Source organism: Podarcis vaucheri (genome assembly GCF_965113315.1).
Source record: "Podarcis vaucheri genome assembly, chromosome: 1".
NCBI lineage: Eukaryota > Metazoa > Chordata > Lepidosauria > Squamata > Lacertidae > Podarcis > Podarcis vaucheri.
In genome coordinates, this window is record NC_138759.1 from 114,003,746 (window position 1) to 114,016,993 (window position 13,248).

At 44.4% G+C, this 13,248-nt stretch overlaps 1 protein-coding gene across 1 annotated transcript in view; it reads right to left on the minus strand.

Annotated features, from left to right (window-relative positions):
- ITGAV (integrin subunit alpha V) overlaps window positions 1–13,248 on the minus strand; it is a 68,154-nt gene that overhangs the window by 7,715 nt on the left and 47,191 nt on the right. The window contains exons 20-29 of the mRNA XM_082200784.1: window positions 12,299–12,446; window positions 9,782–9,874; window positions 9,524–9,603; window positions 8,102–8,182; window positions 7,874–7,979; window positions 6,955–7,113; window positions 6,284–6,397; window positions 2,566–2,679; window positions 2,362–2,472; window positions 1,000–1,122 (exon numbers count right to left, since the gene is read on the minus strand). Coding sequence (XP_082056910.1) covers window positions 1,000–1,122; window positions 2,362–2,472; window positions 2,566–2,679; window positions 6,284–6,397; window positions 6,955–7,113; window positions 7,874–7,979; window positions 8,102–8,182; window positions 9,524–9,603; window positions 9,782–9,874; window positions 12,299–12,446 — 1,129 coding nt within the window. The remainder of the gene's footprint in view (window positions 1–999; window positions 1,123–2,361; window positions 2,473–2,565; window positions 2,680–6,283; window positions 6,398–6,954; window positions 7,114–7,873; window positions 7,980–8,101; window positions 8,183–9,523; window positions 9,604–9,781; window positions 9,875–12,298; window positions 12,447–13,248) is intronic.

Here is a 13,248-nt window from a genome sequence, read left to right on the forward strand (position 1 = left end):
CCTCTACAACCATGTTGAATGCCCCAAAAGATTACTCATCCGATTTCTGTCTTTGGCTACTGGATTTCTGGCTTTGATTTCCAAATATTTATATGGAACACAAAAGGTAAGTCAATTTAGAGGAACAGGGGAACCTTCGGCTATCTTTAGGCTCGGTAGAGGTCCCAGTTAGACAGTTTCCCCAACCCACAGCCTTTTGCCCCGCACCTGACATCAAGTGTAAGGCATATACTGATGTTGCTGGGATGTGCACTACAAAGTGCTCCACTGAGAACTTTCTAATGCAGCCAATCAACAGGCTGGCAGAGGAAATAGGTCCATTTTAACTGAAACCAGACCTGTCTGCAAACAAAAAGGGCACATTCTTTGTGCCCATCAGCTGATCTCCTTTGCGGGTATACTGCCAGTACCCATCAGTGGATTTGTGCTCAGTGATCCCCTCTGGAGAGGTCATCTTGGGGGATTGACAGGTGGTCAGCCCCACCCATCTTTCAAAGTTTCTTTGTGGCAGAGGTAAGGATCTGGCCCACTGACTGGATCCAGTTCCCAACCCATGATTTAGAGCAGCCAGCCTTTCTCAACCTTGGGTCCCCAGATGTTTTTGGCCTACAACACCCATCATCCCTGACCATTGGTCCTGTGAGATAGGGATTATGGGAGTTGTAGGCCAAAAACATCTGGGGACCCAAGGTTGAGAACCACTGATTTAGAGGCTTCTTCCCCCTAGGTTGAACCTACTCAGAAATAAGCTCCACCAAGTTCAATGGGAGCTAATTACAGATGAGTATAGGAATATGCACTCAGAAAAGTACCATAGAACAATAAAATAAGCCAGGATAGCTCAGCAGGTTAGAGCGTGGTGCTGATAAGGCAAAGGTTGCAGGTTCGATCCCCATATGGGACAGCTGCATATTCCTGCATTGCAGGGGGTTGGACTAGATTATCCACAGGGTCCCTTCCAACTCTACCATTCTATGATTCATTAAAGACACCACTTACCCTGTACATTATAAAGACTAGAAGTGCCAGAAGTAATAATCCTGCTAAGACGGCTAGTATGATTACCCAGACTTGCACAGTCATGGGTGCTGGCTGAATACCCCACAGGATATTCGTGGTAACCTAAAGAGGAGGAGATGACAACATATTTTATAGAGAAACAATGTACAGCATTGGAGGGATATGCTTTGGAAATTCTTCATGATTCACTTGCATGTGGCGCACCAGTGGGCAGAAACAAACACTGTTCAATGAAAGGGAAGGAGCAAGGTTTTCCTGGCCTATGTTTGTGTGTATGCTGTGATTTGGCAGGAGCAGAATCTGGCACTGCTTGCCGATTTGCTCGTAAGATAAAGGGAGCTTCTGGTCAGAAGATGATCACATAGCTTCACTGACTTGGATTTTGAGTTTGCTCCCACTGATGGGAATATGCTTGCGTGGTATTCACTCACAGGATACTTGATGGCAGAAGTGGGAGAGGCAAGCTTAATCAGTACCCTCCTTTGCGCTGCAGCCCCTTGAACCCTCTGAAAATCTGCTGTGGAGGTTTGGAGGAATCTCCGAATCGCCTCCCCGCTACTGGAGCAAAAGCCTTCCATGAACAGAAGTACAGTCATACCTTAGAAGTCAAACAGAATCCGTTCTGGAAGTCCGTTCGACTTCCAAAACATTTGGAAACCAAAGCGCGGCTTCTGATTGGCTGCAGAAAGCTCCTGCAGCCAATCAGAAGCCACAAAGCTCTGTCGGACATTTGGCTTCCAAAAATAGTTCGCAAACCAGAACAGTCACTTCCGGGATCAAAGCAATTGAGAACTAAGCTGTTCGAAACCCAAGGTACGACTGTAGTCCTTCCATTTGGGGAAGCTTGTTAGGGCCAATTAAACACCACCGAAGCCTCCATGCTGTCTAGCTTAATATTGCTGGCTTTGATGGTGATATATCTGCTGAAGTTCAGGGCTGCAATCTTGTGCACATTTACATGGAAATAAGCCTCAATAGAATACATATGTCCTAGGTAAACATGTACAGGATTGGGTCTGCAATTGTGTGATTAGTCGATTGCAATGCAATGGGCTGGCTCCGAGTTCTACACCAATGCTATTCTGTATGCCAGCGCCAGACATGAGCCCATTCTGGAGCATCAGTGTGAAGGCCGCATCTAAAGCTTTTAATTGAAGGCTAAAATTTAATTAAAAGCTTCAGCAGCATGCGATAAAACTGAATGAGCCCAACAATCCACGATTTAATATAGGACAGTAAAAATATTGGAAGCAGATCAGATGCGTGTTTCATTTTGACAACTCTTTTCAGCTTAATTGTGTTGCCCTGGGTCGCGCTAATTTTGAATATCAAATAGCTTACTATTGTAGAATTGTGGACATCTTCGGGAAAGGAAAGATTCTTGTAAGGGAACTCGATAACGTTGAAGGAAGCGGATGATTTGAGAGAATAGGAGTGGTTCTGGTTTTCTTTCTGTGATGGGAATGATAAGAAAGAAAATGTCAAATTAGAACTTATATTATTCAGGGGCAGGCAGATGTCGTAGAAACAGCAATGGATGCTTACGTTCATGAAAGTCTGAGTCCAAAGGCGAGATTTTAAATACAGAATTGCTGTCTTCTCCCTCTCTAGGCGACCCACTTGGCAGAATATCTTTAAACATTCTGCAGTTCCGCAGCCCTAAAGTTAAAACAATAGGAGAGGAAGAGCTGTACATGAGTTTTCAGATGTTATGTTCAAAGGAAACTGGTACCACAGAGCTATCCATGCTTCCATTTACTTCTTGATTTACCGTATTTTTCGCCCTATAGGACGCACTTTTTCACCTCCAAAAATGAAGGGGAAATCTGGGTGTGTCCTATGGGGCGAATGCAGGCTTTCGCAGAAGCTTGGAGAGCGAGAGGGGTCGGTGCGCACCGACCCCTCTTGCTCTCCAGGCTTCAGCAAGCTATCAGCAAGCCTGGGGAGCCCGCGGATAGCAGCCTGCTTCCTGGAGCGCGGGGCGCGCTGAAAGCAGAGCGCCCGGTGCTTCGGGCAGACATCGGGCAGCCCCACGAGCTCGGGGGACAGCGGGGAGGCGCAGCGCCGCCATCCCGCTGTTCCCCGACCTGGTTTGGATTCCCCAACCTGGTTTTGGGGGGGAAATAAAGGAAAATTCCCCCCCTTTATTTCTCCCCCAAAAAACTAGGTGCGTCCTATGGGCCGGTGCGTCCTATGGGACGAAAAATACGGTATTTCTTATGCGTTGGATCCACCTCCTGAGAGCTGCTTGTAATGCAATGGTGACCTAACATGTTTGGTGGTGTAACAACTACTACACCCTGCTTGGGCACCACTGCAGCGAGACTTTGAATTACGCTGCTGGTGACTTGTGTGATATTCATACCAAATGTTGAAGTTTGGGTAAAGGGAGTAAAGTGTGAATAAAAAGCATATGCTCCTGAACCATTTTTAGCTAGATCTCCCTGGCTAAATTTACCTACATACATTTCCACTACAGCATTCACAAAAATGTCTGGGAACTAACAGCAACTTGTTTTCCCCTGAAGATGTTTATTTCATGTAAGCAGACTGGCATGAAACGACATTTCTGCCTGTTATCTCATTCCCTTTTCTGCTCCAGTTTCTTCAGCTAGAGAACAGACTGTCAAAGCTACCCTGGATGCTTCAAAGAAACAGCAAGAAGAAATCTCATGTGTTCTTGTTCTTATTCTTATTCTGTTCAATGAGATTTCTTCCAGCAAAAATATTATTAGCTCAACAATGGAAGCAAGAGGAAATGCCAACAAAAGAAGAATGGCAAACGAAATTGATGGACTATGCTGAGCTGGAGAGACTAACAGGGAAAATTCGAAACCAGCAGGACCAGACTCTCCTAAAGGACTGGAAGAAATTTATGTTGTATCTGAAAGTCAGTTGTAATTACCTAACATTGCTTGTAGGGTTACAAGAAGTTTTGTAAGGAGGACTACATAAATTACTGTGAAAAGGACTAAGATCGCTGATGTAAGATTGGACTTTTAGCAATAAGCATAGTAAGAAAATGCAAAATCAGAAAGGAATTTAGAAAACCATTAGAAGTGGTTGAAGGAAGTCTTAGGCTGTGATAGCCAAATATTTGTTATGTTGTTTTGGAGTTGTTATGTTGGAAAATTTGTGCAAAATCCAATAAAAATTATATATAAAAAAAGAAAAAGGAAATCTCATGTGTTGCTTGCGCCTCCTCTATCCATGTTTCCAGGTCTTATCTATTGCTGTGGGTAGGGAAAGATGAATGTTCCATGAATGAGGGGACTTAAGATGAGATGTGGACAGATGTGGAAAGAGAGAAGAAACAGAAATAGTTCCATCAGTATAGGATGGAATTATTTTTAGTCGTGACACCATGGAAATTCAGAATGCAATTTTTTTAAATGCCCATTTTTCATGAACACACCTGTGCTCTGTGATTTCATGCACATACAGTTCCAAGCAAAATTAAGGTGGAGAAGAACAAGGGTGCCTTTTTTGTGTGTGCTTTCCTTTTCATCATACCTACAATAATAAAGCACCTTTTGGACACAGGAGGCAGCACCCTTGAACTGTGAAACCACAAGGTACAGTGGTGCCTCGCAAGACGAAAAGAATCCGTTCCACGAGTCTCTTCGTCTTGTGGTCTTTTCGTCTTGCGAAGCAAGCCCATTAGCGGCTTAGCGGATTAGCGCTTTTAGCGGCTTAGCGGGCTTAGCGGATCAGCTGATAAGCGGCTTAGCGGATCAGCTGATAAGCGGCTTAGCGGATCAGCTGTTAAGCGGCTTAGCGGCTTGGGAAAAAGGGGGGGGGAGGAAAAAAACCCTGCAGGAACTCACAAAACATTTTTGTCTTGCAAATCAAGCCCATAGGAAATTCGTTTTGCGAAGCACCTCCAAAACGGAAAACTCTTTCGTCTAGCGGGTTTTCCATCTTGCGAGGCATTCGTCTTGCGGGGCACAAAGATAAGTCATCAGCACATGATTTTGAGAATCCCATTGTCCTTGACTTTTCCATTCCTGGAAAGGCTTGGAACAATGAGTTATTTGTCAAGCTGGCAAATCAGTTGTAGAGGTTTGCTGCTTGTATATCACAGAGATCTGAAGTGCAATAAACATGCAGCATTAAATCATCTCTCGCTAGGGCCATTAAAATCCAATATTTGCTACCCTGCAGTGGCTGATGTAATGCTGTAACCTCTTCCTCCTGATGATGGGGAAAACATTGCAGCAGCAGCTGCAGGCATGCATGTTGCATTTCAAATTGCCATTGCTGTCACCCAAATGCAGAGAGGATGGGGGAATATGCCAGTGGCAAAGGATGTAGATGTGCACCATTTGTGTGTGTCCCATGTTAGGATTTTGTGGCTCTGGGTTATCTAAGTCATGTGTTCGATTATTCATACCATGCAAAGTTACACCCATTTATTCTGAGAACTCCAAATGAGGTTAGCATGCTCAGTCTTAATCAGTTGTTCTAGTGGTTATAAATCATTCCGTATAAGGATTTTTCTCAGAGGCATTGCTAGTGGAACACCCCAGGGAACTAGAATTGCAATACTCAGGCTCTAAGAGGTTTTGAATTTGAGAAACGTAACCTAGCAAGCAATATATGCTAAGGTCACTGTAAAACAGCCCTCAGGAATCTTTCATAGAGTCGGTTCCCTTCCAACCTTACAGTGCTTTGAATCCTAGAGCTGGTACAGTCTTGGCTGACCACTTATTGCAACCCCTGGTGGCAACTTCAGCTGGTGTGCAATTTACAACCAAACCAAAAGCAGTGCCTGCAAAAGAAGAGGTGCAAAGTTGCAGAGTGGTGTCTGCAACGATTTGGATTCTGCAACCCTGCTTAATTCACTGGGCTCCTTCAGAAAGGGAATTTAGATAAAAACCCCATGTAATTTGCAGATTTAAATAGTGTTAGCCAACACACCTGGCACTATACACCTAGAAACATCACTACATTACATAGGTACCAAATAGCAGGTCTCTACTCATCAAAAAGCATCCAATCAGTTTCGATCTCCAGTGAGTGAGGCAGTAGAGCCTCGGCATCTTTACCTAAAGACAGAGGCAGGCTGCCAAAGGTTTGGGCTACCATCCCACCAGCTTGCTCACCTCTTTTCTCAGAGCTTCCCTAACCAATCTGTCCATCATGGTCAATCACGGCTATGCGTCTATATCAGAATTTGCTTTACAGAGCAATCCCTTGGGACACATGAAGCATACCTAAGATTCTCAAACTTTTCTCAAACAAACCAATAAACAGACATTACCAAAGTTTGTACATCTCCCTCAGCTGCGCTTAGGTCCCTCCGGTTGACATTGTGACTGCGGCTATCTCCTCCATTCGTTGTTTCGTTCTTTTCATCTTGGTGAGGCGTTGACATCTACAGCATCAAGAAGGGTTCGATTATCAGTACGGATTGGTGACACGTTCCTAAAACACTTTGTGGATGGGTGAATAGCATACATTGGAAATTGAGAGCGATAAACGAGATACCAAAAAGCCCATGGCCATTTTGAAATGGTCACTTGCCCTGCCCACATTCAGGGAACTGCTGTTGTCAAGTGAGCCCACAAGGGGATGGGCTGGTTAGGGAGTGAGGTGACTTCAACCAGATCATTAGCGGGGAAGGTCTCTGCTGCTGAGAAAATGAGATGAGAGTATGTTTGCATCATCACCCTTCCCAAGGCCACTTCATTTCTCCCTGTACCTCTCTTCTCTAACGAATTCGCTCAACATTTGCACAGAAGAACCTCTTTGCCCAAGCATTTGGGCAGATACAAGCTAACAACCGCTGGATTCCCCCCTGCCCCTTTCGATGACAATGAAGTTGAATATTCTTTAGCATTATAACCATTAACAATGATTTGTATTGCTTTAAACATTCAAGACAGATGGATTGCTCAGTACATGGAATATCTGAAGATGCTTTCGACTTACTTTAATTTTTAGCGGGTTAATCTCCATATCGGAAGTGCAGTTCATGGGGCCTTCAATTTCATATTCCATAATATACAACAGGGTGTTGTTGTTATACTTGTACGGCCACTGAAGATTGAGCATCACTTTGCTGACAGCACTCGGGCCATTGTTTCTGAGCTAGTGAGAGGCAGGAGAAACAAATGACCACAAAGAACGATGCTATTTTCACTCTTGCAGTACAATCCTATCCCCTCCTATGGCTATTGTGGCATATGCCCCAACAGCTTGTCTGTGGGCATAGCCAGGCAGTCCTATGCTATTTTAAAGGCCATCCAGATGTTGTTGGACTACAACTCCCCTCATTCCTGACCACCGCTCATGTTGGCTGGGGATGATAGAAGCTGCAGTCCAATAGCATCTGAAGGGCCAACATCAGGTGGACCACAGCAAATCCCTCTGCTCTCACCTATCTCAAAGCTGTGTGACATTGGTTCAGAACTGAGCCACTTGCCACTACAGACGTTAGAACGGAAAATCCCGCCCCACTCCTCAGGTCTCCAAAAGCCCTTGTGTAACGCTTTTGTAATACATATTTGTTATGTGAAATACCGCCCAAAGGTTGTAAAGCACCTGGCAGGCTACAGTACAGTGACTCATGGGTTGTGTTTGGCTTGGCAGGTAACACATTTTTCAGGCATGCTCTTAAGTCTTTCTGTTCTGTTTCTGGGGGAGAGAGGAGGGTAGAAGGGTGGTCTCGGTACCATAAATGCATGAACACACCATGACATGTGACATCCCTGCATACAGTACGAAGCTGCCTGGTGGACCTCACTCTGCAGCCCACAAGGCCATCTGATTAGTTTACCATTCTGGCAAGAGGTAAGGCATGATTCTAGCAGGCAAGGCCTTCTGGTTACAGCCTTGAGCACAGATTTACCTCATAGATGTGTTGAACCAGAGGCCCGATGTCATCCTCTGTTTCTGGATTCTCCTTGGGTTGCCAATTAGGAATTGGGAGAAAAAGATGATCCGGAGAAGAAACCCTAAAATTACACAAGGAGTGCACAATAACCACCAGGCACCGTGAGCATGCAGCAGAAGCCGAGTAATTGTGAAATGATGGAAATGAGGCACTAGCTAAAATGGCACCAAGGCCATCACTCACCCTCTGATTTCGACAACTGCTAAGATGGCCAGGTCCACCTGATAAGATGTCACAGGGCTTAGGTTGTTGTACATGTTAGAGCTGTGAAACAATGCAATGGCACAGTGAGTCCAGTCATGTGCTGCTGTCGAAGGTAAAAGGAAGGAGGTTCTACCCTACAGGTGGCATGCGCTGAAAGCACATGGTTCAGTTCAGTAGCCCATTTCAAGTGAGTTGCTTTTCCTGCAATGCCTGAAGAGTGGCTGCTTTCTGAGAACTTTCTCCTTTAAATCAGAGGTGGGAAGCTAGTGGCCTTCCAGACATTGTTGGGCTACGACAGGGGCAGCAACCTTTTTCAGCCATGGGCCGGTCCACTGTCCCTCAGACCATGTGGTGGGCCAGACTACATTTTGAAAAAAAATAATGAACGAATTCCTATGCCCCACAAATAACTCAGAGATGCATTTTAAATAAAAGGACACATTCTACTCATGTAAAAACATGTTGATTCCCGGACTGTCCGCTGGCCGGATTGAGAAGGCGATTGGGCCGGATCTGGCCCCCAGGCCTTAGTTTGCCTACCCATGGGCTACGACTTTGATCTTCTCCAATCACTGGTGGTGCTGTTTGGGGCTGATGGGAGTACAACACTATCAGGAGGGCCAAAGGTTTCCTATTCCTGCATTTAAAGGGCAGCAAACTGTCAATTTAGGGTCCAACCTCTGGAATTCTTTGCCTCAGGTAACAAAATGTGTCAGGCTCTCTCTGGCCAGAAGTTTCATTGGTCTTAAGACAGCCATTTAAAAGAGGAATGCAATCCAATATAAACACACTTTCTTTCTTTCTTTCTCTCTCTCTCTCCAACTCACTCTGTACATCCCATTTTGGAGATGCGCAAATCAATACATTCCTTTTACAGCGTATGTTGACTAATATGCTGAGTATCTCAGTCTTTGCGGTTAAATGTAATATATTGGCAATGCAGTCCTGACTGATGTTAGATTGCAGGTTTTTAAAACAATAGATTCTGGAAGAGAGGCAGCGGCCTTTTAAATGCAAAAGGCCACAAGTACACGAAGATCCTCAAACAAGATTTCATTTATGACATTAACGGGCAAAATGTTTTAATGATATATTGTTTCTTTTTAGACTGCATGGTGCTTGGAGATTTCTGAAACATGTGAGATACGCATACGTGCTTTTAAATAAATTAAGAAAATGGCTAAAAAGGGAAGTCGGTGGTATTAAATAGGAAATGTGTGTGTGAGTGTGTGTGTGTGTATATGACCATATAATTACATTGTTGCAATTTAATATTCTTACAGACAATAATATTACTATTATTTATAATTTAATTCTGTTTCTGCCTGTGTCTCCCCCCCCCCCCCGTTTCAATAGCAGCCCCAGTTATTAGGTGAATACACAGTGCTAAGTGCCCCATACCTACGAATCTGTAGATCAAACTTCACAAAGGTGTCCATCTCAGATTCCTGATGAACACTAAAATGAAGGCCGGCTGAAAGCTTGAACACAAAAGAAGATGTACAGGATTTAACATGTGACAGTTGGAAAGAGGTTGATTTAACCCGTCGTGTGGCTCATCCAATTAACCAAAAGGCAGTCAGTATGAGGCTGCCTCCCAAACCAGCAAACCCTGCTGCTGTAGGCATAGGGTTCCCCTTTGTTTTTGTTAATTCTTACTTTTGTTCCTGCTTTCATTGGATTCCCAAGGTCGCAGACAACGAGCCGGGTTTTATTCTCAGTTTTAAATGCGCATGAAAGCCTTGCCAAATCCTGCAGTGAAACAAAGGTGACTGTTTTCAGAGAAGAGCACAATACTTATCATTCTCTAAGCACATTCTCCTTCTGACATATAATGATATTTATTGTCTGCACTGAATTCTTTAGCACTTCCAATGGTTATGAGCGGTCTATCAAACATGACATTTTAGGGTTCAGAACCTGTCTCTCCGCTGGCAAGTGTGGTGCAAAGATCACTAGTGTTTTTCAAGTCCAGAGAAAATAATCTATTATCAGGCTGTAATCTCTAAGCACACCCTTATCTAGATGTAAGAGAGGGAAAGAGTGATTTGTTCCATTGTGCATATGACTAAAGAGGAAATTGAACTCAGATCCAAGTTCGGAACTGTACTGACAACACCAAAATGGCTTCCAAATGGGCAATGCTGCTTTGTTTAAGGCAGCGACATTTCATCAGTACTCTAGCTGGCCAGCTCCATTACTTAGGCAATAGTACAGTCGTACCTTAGATCCCGAATGCCTTGCAAGTCAAACATTTTGGTTCCTGAACACCGCAAACCTGGAAGTGAGTGTTCCGGTTTGCGAACGTTCTTTGGAACCCGAATATCCAACGGGACTTCCACAGCTTCTGATTGGCTGCAGGAGCTTCCTGCAGCCAATGAGAAGCCACACTTTGGTTTTCGAACATTTTAGAAGTCGAACGGACTTCCGGAATGGATTCCGTTTGACTTCCAAGGTATGACTGTATTACCAAAACATTTATTTTTTAAAACTTCACCTAGAACTTGGGCTCCTAAATCTTCTTTAAGATACCAATACAGTCAACTCTGAAGTAAACCCTGAATGCATCATGGCGGGGGAATCTTGACATGGCAGAATTTTTCTGGTGCATTTATTGCGTTGTACAGTCTTAATTATTACCATGTTAGGGACAAAATAGCTACAGCTAAGCACTTATCCCAGTCCCTTGGGATCGCCCCGTTCATTTCCCAAGGTGTAAGAGCATGAGCCTGAATTAATTTAATTAACAAATGTGTGGCTCTAAGCGCCTCAACAAAAATAGCTTTGTCTTAGTAGCCTGGCTTGCTTTGCACAGACTGCTCACTGTTGCTAGACAAGACACCTCTCTCCCAGTTTAGGAGAGGATCATCCAGCTTTATCTTCCAGCTGGCAGGTCCACACTGTTCATCAGCACCATATGATCAACTAAAAGGGATGAAGCAAAATAGCCACAAAAGGTGGCACTTTTAAGTTTTGCCTAACAGCTTCCTTACTTTAAATGCTAAGTAGGCATTTTGAAGGAAGGAAAATGATTATATTTATAATGTGAAATTACTGAGGCCTATCATAAGTTTGGGCTACACTGAACTAGCGCTTGATGAGAGTGTGTGACATGGTAGACAGAACTATGGTTTGGGATGTGGGAGACCCAGGTTCAAATCCATGCTTAGGAGCCTGAAGCTCAATGAATGGTCTTGTCTAAAGCTCACTGTAGTTGCCCAGAGCTGTTTCCCTAGCAGTCTTATTCCATGTCCCGTTTGTAATGTACAGATCTTCTGATCATGTGAGTAGCCCACTCATATTGCTGCTTCCCACACCAATTGTTTGAAATGCAACCACATGAGCTAAGCATCATGTAGAAAGGATTTTCAGCAGCCAATGCAGCTGATGTTATTTTCTTGCATACCTCTCCCTCCCCAAACAGAAAGCAACATACACATTTGTGCTAAGAGCACAACTGAACTGAGATCTCATTTGTACTGCCGTTTTTCATTTTGAGATGAGCAATTGATACCAAGAGATAGTGAGCCACACAGTGGGTCTACTATTGAGCAGGGACCTGTGTACGCAGATTATTTCAAAATAATCTGTCTCCTGCACCAGACTTACCACCACAGGATTGGTAGGTAGGACTGCAGACCATAACGCAAACCCATAGCAGTAAACTTCCATAGCAAACTCCCCCAAACTGGTACCTTCCAGGTTTTGCTGGGCTCCCATTAGCTCTCTCAGTGGTGATGAGACTTGTGGTCCAAAACACACTGAGGGGGATGGCAGGCTGCAGAACGTTGGTTCCACAGCATCCTTTTGTCAGCAACCAGATATGTGATATCAAAAACCCAAGTAGACTCCAACAAACAAAGGAAGACTGTGTATGTGGTTGGATACTTAGCACAGGTCTAATTTTACGCCACAACATTGCCAGTTTGGTGTAGTGGTTAGAGTGTTGGATTAGGACCTGGGAGACCAGGGTTCAAATCCCCGCTCAGTCTTGAAGCTGTCCGGGTGACCCTGGGCCAAGCTAATCCACCTCACAGGGTTGTTGTGAGAATAAAATGAGGAGAGGGAGAATCATGTATGCCACCTGGAGCCGAAGGAAAGGGATATAAAGGCAGCAATAAATAAACACAAACTTGTTGCAATAAACTCTGCCCAAAGCGTTCTCACTAGACTTACTTCCTTGTTGCGAACTATGCCAATGAAGTCTGCTTGAGGTGGGACAGTAACAAAGAGTTCAGCTTCATAGGCTCCCTCTCCTAGGTTCTCGGCATTGACGACCAGGGTTAAAGGATTCTCATCTCCAATATAGATCTGCTTCTGATCACTGCACAAGACCAATATGGAACAAAAGTGAGGCCTCTGGATCAGTGTTTCGCAACCTGTGGGTCGTGACCTGCAAGTGGCTTGTGGGCTTTATAATAAACCCCAAATAATGTTTGCTTTTAATCCTTAGCTGGCCTGATGAATACCTCTTACAACGTTTTGGATGAAAGGCTCGACATTTTAACACTTGGGAGCCACTCTCTGCAGGTTGGCAGCAGATCCAGTGACAACTCACTGTGAGGTGCTTGTACAGGGAATAATAATAATAATAATTTATTATTTATACCCCAATCATCTGGCTGGGTTTCCCCAGCCACTCTGGGCGGCTTCCAATTGAATATTAAAAACAATACAGCATCAAACATTAAAAACTTCCCTAAACAGGGCCACCTTCAGTTGTCTTTTGAAAGTAAAATAGTTGCTTATTTCCTTGACATCTGCTGAGAGGACGTTGCACAGGGCAGGCACCACTACCAAGAAGGCCCTCTGCCTGGCTCCCTGTAACCTAACTTCTTGCAGTGAGAGAACCATCAGAAGGCCCTCAGAGCTGGACCTCAGTGTCTGGGCTGGACGATGGGGGTGGAGACGCTCCTTCAGGTATACTGGACCGAGGCCGTTTAGGGCTTTAAAGGTCAGCACCAACACTCTCAATTGTGCTTGGAAGCCAATGGGAGCCAATGAAGATCTTTCAGGACCGGTGTTATATGGTCTCGGGAATTGTTTGGTATGACTTTTACAGCTTGTATCTTATGCACAAGCACATTAAAAAAAACCAAAACCCTTCCTGTATGAGCACCTTGTGG